Source organism: Cupressus sempervirens, chromosome 3 (genome assembly GCF_028749045.1).
Source record: "Cupressus sempervirens isolate cs-2001-9-10 chromosome 3, ASM2874904v1, whole genome shotgun sequence".
Taxonomy (NCBI): domain Eukaryota; kingdom Viridiplantae; phylum Streptophyta; class Pinopsida; order Cupressales; family Cupressaceae; genus Cupressus; species Cupressus sempervirens.
Window position 1 is genome coordinate 827,083,975 of NC_143120.1, and position 8,678 is coordinate 827,092,652.

Below are 8,678 nucleotides of genomic sequence, written 5' to 3' on the forward strand. Positions count from 1 at the left end.
ATGGTAGATGGTTTGCCAAGCATTGTAGATTCATGTGGCAAGTGTAAGGCTTGTATTTTGGGTAAGCCATATAGTCTTCTCTTTAATTCTAGTAATTCTAGAAAGGCAATGGCACCATTGGAATTGATCCATTTAGATTTAGTTGGCCCTATGCAAACCAATTCTATTAGGGGGAGTACTTATTTTATGGTATTTGTAGATGATTCCAGTCATAGGACATGGGTGTATTTCTTGAAAAGAAAATCTAAAATATTTGATAAATTTGTTGAATTTAAAGCTCTAGCTAGAAAAGAATGTGGCTATTATGTAAAGGTCCTTAGGTCAGAAAAAAGAGGGGAGTATGCCTCCAGAGTTTTTTTAAAATTTTGCAAGAAGAATGACATCAAGAAGGAGTTTATCAACAATTATACTCTCCAACAAAATGAAGTGACTAAGAGGAAAAATAGAACCATTGTTAAGATGGCAAGGAGCATGATGAAAGAAAAGAGACTCCCCACTGAATATTGGGGAGAGGTTGTAGCAACAACACTATACTTGATAAAAAAGTGTCACACAAAGTCAATTCATGAGAAGATTCCTCTTAAGGCATGGTCAAGAAATAGATGGATAGTTGAGCACTTGAGAGTGTTCAGATATGTAACATATGCACATCTGCCAAAGGAACAAAAGAAAGAGCTGGATGGAAAAGGTGTGAAGTGTATCTTCACTAGTTTTAACTCAGAATCAAAGGCCTATAGGTGGTATGATCTAATCACCAAGAAGATCATCATTTCAAGAGATGTGAAGTTTCTTGAAAATTAGTCATGGGATGGCTCGGTAGATGAATCTTCAAGCATTTCAAGTAAAGTTTCGACCATGGAAGAAGAAGATGACATTGGTGATCAGCAAGATGATGAAGCAACAAACTTAGATAGTTGCAAACAAAGGAAAAAAAGGAAAGCAGCATCAAACATGTCAAATCTCTACTCCTAGCAGTTCAAGACAACCCAAAACTGGCATGCAAAATAGTAGCAATAATAATACCAAAAATTTAGATCCCACTCTCACTTCCTTACTACCATGAAATACTATGATTCTAAGGGAGACATACCACAAAGAAAAATATGATGAAGAGTTTGATGAGAGTGTCAATTTTGCACTATTTTCTCATAGTGATCCAATCTATTTTGAAGATGTTATGAAAGAAGAGAAATGGTGCAATGTCATGGATGAGGAAATAGATGCGACTGAAACAAATGAGACATGGCAGCTAACTACTTTTCTTCCAAAGAAACAAGTAATTATTGTGAAATGGGTTTACAAGATCATTTGTAATACTAAAGGAAAAGTAGATAGGCACAAGGAATGCCTAGTGATCTAGGGGTACAAGCAGCAGTATGGAAGAGATTGGGATAAAACATATGCCTTGATTGCAAGAATTAAAACCATACATGTTATCATAGCAATTGCAACCAAACACAAATGAAAGGTATATCAAATGGATGTGAGGTCTACCTTCTTGAATGGTGTATTGAAAGATGAGGTATATGTGGAGTAGCCACCTAGTTATGAAGTTCCAGGTGAAAAACACAAGGTGTTTAGATTGAAGAGAGCTCTATATGTGCTCAAGCAAGCTCCATGGGCACAATATAGTAGAATTGACTCATACTTGATAAGAAATGGCTTTAGCAAAAGTGATGGTGAGTCCACACTGTACATTAAGGTAGCAAGTGGTAAAGTTTTAATTGTTTTCTTATATGTAGATGACTTAATCCTCACTGGAAATGATAAGTTCCTTATTGGTGAGTCCAAAGAGGCCATGAAGAATGAATTTGAAATGATAGACTTAGGTCTTCTGAAGTATTTTCTAGGCATAGAAGTAAAATAATTACATAATGGTATCGTCATCTCTCAAGAAAAATATGCAAATTAGATCTTAGAGAGATTCAAAATATATACAATACTAAGGCATCCCCAACACCAACAACAGTAGGTTTGAAGTTGAGCAACGAAGATTGTAGCAGAAGTGTGAATCCAACATTATACAAGAGTCTGGTTGGAAGCTTAATGGATTTGACGGCAACTCAGCCTAATATGATGCATGTAGTGAGTTTGATTTCCAAATTTATGGAAACACCAAAGGATTCTCATTGGCAAGCGGGAAAGGGGATCCTAAGGTATGTGAATGGTACCAAGGGATTTGGCATTTTGTAAATTGCAAATAATGATTTTAAGTTGGTTGGTTACACTAATAGTGATTGGGCGCTGGAAGCCTATATGATAGGAAGAGCACTTTTAGGTACATATTTCATATGGGCTCGAGTGCAATTTCATGGGCATCTAAGAAGCAACCTATTGTTGCTTAATCTACAACAAAGGCTGAAGACATAGCAACGAATGCAGCAACATGTCAAGCTATTTGCCTAAGGAGAATTTTGACAGATTTGAACGAAAGGCAAGAGGATGGAACCACAATCTTTTGTGACAATATTTTCTCAATTGTACAGTCTAAGAATCTAGTCTTCCATGGGAGAAGCAGGAACATTGAAATCAAATATCACTTCATGAGAGGGTAGAGAATGGAGACACCAAAATAGAATTTTGTAAGTTTGAGTAGCAACTAGAAGACATATTTACTAAGCCTTTAGGCATAGCAAGTTTTGTGCACTTAAGAAGGAGTCTTGGTGTAGTTGATTTGGATCAAGAGTGATCCTTGTTTTTTTGGCTTGAGACAAAGGCAGAGTGTTAGAAATTTGAAAATGATCAGTTGTCCCTAGAATAGATGCCCACCTACCCTATCAGGATAGTTAAGTCGGTTGGTGAGTTTGAAAAGACAAAAGAGAGGGAAAATATTTTGAGACAAGAAAAAAAAGAATAAAGTCTCAATCATTTGAACAGATAGAAGGTGTAGAGAGGAGATCGGCAGATCAGAGCAAAGGAGAGAAGAATAATCAGAGCAGAGTTCAAAAAGCAGAAGGACCAACAGATGGTCTAAGTTGAAGCAACACACAATCAATTTGTTCCTTGTAAGTTCATTTTTTATCATCCTCTGAAGAAACAATTACTCTAGGTATTACTGTATGCAGCCTTATAGGGTTGTAAGTTTATATTTCAAGTAAAAGTTGTAGGTTAAAGTATTTTGTCTCTGGTTGAAGCCCTATGCTCCTAGATTTGTACTCAATTGAATCAGTTTATGAATATAAAGAAAGCAAGTAGGCATACTAGTTGATCCAATTGTTTTGGGTCACTGTTATATCCTTTCAAATTATTATGCATGGTGCTTAGTATTTGAGAAGTTCAAAGTTGCATGTTCTTTGTTATCATTTTCATGTTTGAATGGTGGAATAGATTAGACAGAAAGTCTGTTACTAACTCACTCGGTTCCCTCTAAACTGACCTCTCCTTCTGACAACTCAACCATTGTAAGTATTTTTGTTCTTACCGAGTTATAGCTGAGCCTATTGAGATGCATATTGAGTTCACTCGGTTTCTAGTCTAACTGAGCTTCCCTGCCTAGTAAACTGTGTCACTTGGTTCTCCGAGTGCACTTGGTCATAGCGTTGCCTATGTACTATTGCTGAGGTCTACCTTTCTTTGGTGACTGAGTTCTCTCAAGGCACATTGTTGTTGAGAAACTGAGCATCCACTGTTGCCGAGAAAACTCCACTCAGCTCATTAATGTGTCGAGCTCACTCAGCAGCCACTGCCTATTACTCAGCATCCACAGTTTGCCCAATGAAATTTTTTTATTGTGAAATTATATTTCTCACAGAAACAAGGTATACAAACAAATAGTTTATTGAATTGACTGCCACAACAATTCATTACAATGCCTCTCTATATATAGAGGGTTTCCATTATCTGTACGCTGGCATAAGTCTTTTGAATTCACATTGGATTTGATGTGGCTGAGGATGTGAGAAATATCAAATTAAATTTAACTTAATCTCACAACCCTAACCCTAAAAACTTTTCTCGGTACTTAAAAGTTGCTTGGCACATGAAGGTGCCGAGTGCCAATTTTACTTGACACTCAATGGTGCCGAGTGGCAGGTTGCTCAGCACTTGAAGAAAAGTGCTCGGCACAAGAAGGTGCTGAGTGCCAGAAATTACTCGGCACTTGAAGGTGCCAAGTGAACTTGGCACAAAGAGGAGCTCGGTAGCAATAGATGCCGAGTATGCTTGGCTCCAAAAGAAATGCTCGACAACAATAGATGCCGAGTGAGCTCGGCTCCAACTGAGAAATTATAACTTAAGAGATTTCAACGTGAATGCATTCACCATTAAAACCAGAGAGCCAAAGCTTTAAGCTTTCAAAAAAATTTCTCAAATACAACATACAAGGGAAGATCAATAGATTCAAGTATGCTTGCTTGCTTTCCATTCAACCTTTCACTATACTATTGCAAAATCTGGGAGCATTCGGCTTCAACCAGAAAACCCTAAATTGATTATGCTTCAAAAACTTTAAACCTGCAACACTAATGGCTACATACAAAGGTGCCTGGAGCAATCACTGCTTCAACAAGATGAATCTAACAATGACAAACTTACAGAGTGAGCAAGGGAAACACGTGCAACTGTAGGCACAAACTTCTTTCCTTCTTCCTTCTCTACTCAGCTCTGCAACTTCTCTCTGATATGCTTGATCTGCAAACTCTACTGAATGAATGAATAACATTCCTTTTGTCACATTCCATTTTCCCTCTCAACATTCAAATTTCAAAAAACTTACCTACCAAAATTGAACGCCTGCAGACCATGGATGCCTGCGGTGCTGACAGGGTAGATGGGTGCGAGGCTCGAGGACAAACAGCTGGCTCTTGACGTTAATTTCCAATAGAGGAAACCATGATATGTTTGACAACACTGGTAGTTGTTTTAATTGCAGGCCAAAAGCATAACAAACTTGAAACCAAACAGTAGTTTAGTTATAACAGCTTGATGACGCATATCTCTGTTGTACAGATTTACAGGAATACACAACAGACATTGAAGTTCAGTTGAAATTGACTGATTATGCGGTGGTGTGAATTAATTTTATCTAACACTTATAAAATGCATATCCTTACTGATTTATTCGATTCCTAAAAATAGCAATAATCGAATTTCATGAAGATTCTCAGAAGAGTTTCCAACAATTTCCTATATGTCTAATACTAAAGAAATTTAAAATATATTTTTAATCAAACATAAGGTCTAATGATAAAATATACTATTCATTCCTTGAAAAATAAAGGCCCTTACGTTTAGAACTGTATATAACAGCCCATAAAATTGGGATGAGATTAGAAAGTGCCTCAGCAACGGATTTTATTTAAGTTTAAGACCACGAAAAAGCTTCGGGCAACAACTAGTAACCCAAAAAGAGCTGACACCCGTAATGCAATTAATAATAATAATATCCAACTGTCTGATCAAAGCAACATTAGAACATCTAATTATTATCATCGTGTGTTCTTATTTTGTGTCGATTTCACTACATGTTTTTAATTGCCAAATTGTAGAAAAGAACTCAACTTTCCAAGGGATTCAGAACGTGGCCAACAAACAGGACAACTCCAGTTGTATCTTCCTTGATTACAAACATGAATGGATGATCAGCTACAAAGTCCTCAATCGGGTACCTACGCGCGCATGACTTGTGGAGAACAGCTGTGACAGCCGTTGCTTCGGTGCCCACTTCGTCAACCTCCACAAATGACTTATGGAGAACAGCTGAAATGTTGACACGCACACCGCCATTAAACTCAACCATTTCATCGAATTCTGCATCATCAGAAAAGGGCAACACCAGCCCCATCTTTTCAAGGATCTGAGTTGCATTAACACTAGATGATATCTTGAACCGAGGAAGCTGAAAACTACGTACTTGTACTGTGGTTACTCTGGGCAGATGTTTTTCCAGAAAAGTAAGATCAAGGTTTCTCTCCATTTCAGGCAGACCATTGATGTCATTAGGCAGTATAATATACATTGAGAAGGATCGATTGTCGCGTCCCTGCAAATAGGGAAGGCGTAGAATTTTGCATTCATCAACTGTTTTGATAAGTTGATTCTTTCTAGTAGTCATCATGGGCACTTGCACACTGTCCCCATTCAGTAAATTAAAAGTACCTTCTTTTGTTCCAGAGGAATTAAATTCTTCCAGCCATGTGCCATTAAAATACAAAGCATTTGCCAAAATCAGCCTGGTTTCTTCATCTACAGAATCAGGTGAAAGGAACTCTTCTATCTTACCCTTGCTCTCAGTTTTTGCCCATTTATTCACCTCCATTCTTACTTCATTTGGCTTATAAAAGACAACATTAAGGAAAGAAATCAGGTCAAAAAGGTTAAATAGCAGATTGTATCAGAATACTATAAAAAGAATCTTTCAAAACTTATGAAACAAGGCATATTCCCAATGATTATTTTGTGATTGTCAACACCATAATATGGTGGAGAAATTCTAGGATTCATTATCAAATCATGTTTGACACACGGAGGGCAAAGGAATATACAGAAATATACCTTGTTGATAAAATCAACTGAGCTAGCTTGAACATTATATCGATTCTTCAGAATATCTCTATAATTGGGTTTCAACGTAATGGTCTTATCCACCCATACTCCATTCACAAATGTCAGATGAGGACCTCCCGTAGCACTTTCATTTGCTAAAATTACATTAATGAGATAAGAAGAAACTTGATGCAATTGATCGACATCTTTGATGTTAAGACAAGAGCAAATCTGGTCCAATGTTGTACCCTTCGCTCCACCTGCAGCCAAACTCAGTGCAACAGATATGCTCAGCGGAGAAAGCACACAGTTCTTATTCTCATCTGCACTTTCTTCTAGTGCGTCCTTTGAAAAACTAATTGAAAATTCTCCTTGACTATGAACTGAAGCGTGGATATCCATATCCATATTTCTTTCACGGATCAATGTATGCTTGAGTACAATGTTTTTTTTACAATAAATAGAAAGCACAGACGCATTGGGGATCTCAATTTCCAATCTGTCTTCTATCTGCCGGCTTAACTTTGTCGTATGCACAAATGTTTATAATTGCCGGCTTAACTTTGTCTTATGGACAAATGTTGATGATTGCCGGCTTAAATCTGCTATGATCGCCTATTTAATTATGTTGATAACTGCTGCAAAAGAGCCTATAATCCTTTAACAATTGAATGCGGTCACGATTGCTTTAGACCAACGCAAACCCAGCTAAACGAGGTGGACAATATTCGTATTTTTTAACAGTGTGCTTTGAGTAAGTTATACAAATAGGTTTGGACAATATTACTTTTAAAATAAAATTAGCGGACATCTTAAATTTGTTTGATAACAGGCCAAGAATTGAAAACTGGTTTTTCCTATCCACATTTCTGATGTTTATTGGGATGCCCCGCAACTGGATAAAAAATACAGAAACTGTACTGTCCTCGATGTTGACGTTGGGTAAGAGATTGATGAGTTTTATAAAGAAAACAACCTGTTGAAACTGTCCTCGATGTTGACGTTGGATAAGAAATTGATGAGTTTTCTAAAGAAAACTACTTGTTGAAACTGTCCTCGATGTTGATGTTGGATAAGAAATTGATGAGTTTTCTAAAGAAAACTACTTGTTGAAACTGTCCTCAATGTTGACATTGAGTAAGACATTGATGAGTTTTGTAAAGAAAACAAGCTGTTGAAACTGTCCTCAATGTTGACGTTGGGTAAAAGATTGATGAGTTTTGTAAAGAAAACTAGTTGTTGAAACTGTCCTCAATGTTGACATTGAGTAAGAGATTGATGAGTTTTGTAAAGAAAACAAGTTGTTGAATCTGTCCTTGATGTTGACATTGGGTTAGAGATTGATGAGTTTTGTAAAGAAAAAAAACCTATTGAAACTGTCCTCGATGTTGACGTTGGGTAATAGATTGATGAGTTTTGTAAAGAAAGCAACCTATTGAAACTATCCTCGATGTTGATGTTGGGTAAGAGATTGATGAGTTTTGTAAAGAAAACAACCTGTTGAAATTGTCCTCGATGTTGACATTGGGTAAGAGATTGATGTGTTTTGTAAAGAAATTAACCTGTTGTGAATGTTGTATATATGGAAAGAAGCTATCTCACACTTTAGGATAATAGATATTGGTAAGGCTATGTATAGAAAAACAAACTCGGCTCATTAAGGTAGGATGAGGATGAAAATGGTCTATTTGTATTGTTTCAATTGTCTATATTGTATCCCATTGAAGGTGACTCTCAGATTGTTACATTCGTATTGTTCTCAACAAAGGTGGTCAGTTGGGATCTAGCTTTTGCCGAGATTTCAGGAGTTTAAAATTAGTCATTGCTTCAGAAAATTCAACTAATTTGCTACTAATTTTGGAAGCTTTTTCCGAGATTTCAGGAGTTTAAAATTAGTCATTGCTTTAAGGAAGTCAACTAATATGCTGCTTTTTTAGCCAACTTGGACGCGGGCCTAGAGTTTGGCTTCTGTGAGAAATATAAATTAAAAATTTAAATCTCAAACTCACAACCCTAACTCAAAAATTTATACTCAGCACTAAAAGGTTGCTTGGCACATGAAGGTGTCGAGTGATAGTTTTACTCAGCACTTGGTGGTGCCGAGTGACAGGTTGCTCGACACTTGATGGTGTTGAGTGACAGGCAACAGGTGCCAAGTGAACTCGACACAAAGAGGAGCGCGGTACTTGATAGGT

General features: G+C 37.0%; 1 protein-coding gene across 1 annotated transcript; it reads right to left on the reverse strand.

The window, feature by feature from the left end:
- Positions 1 to 5,494: 5,494 nt before the first annotated feature.
- LOC149569333 (serpin-ZXA-like) lies at positions 5,495 to 6,885 on the reverse strand. The gene is made up of 2 exons (XM_089817728.1): positions 6,493 to 6,885; positions 5,495 to 6,271 (listed from the first exon to the last, which is right to left on the reverse strand). The coding sequence occupies exons 1-2, from the start codon at positions 6,883 to 6,885 to the stop codon at positions 5,495 to 5,497; spliced, it is 1,170 nt and encodes a 389-aa protein (XP_089673854.1).
- Positions 6,886 to 8,678: the final 1,793 nt, after the last annotated feature.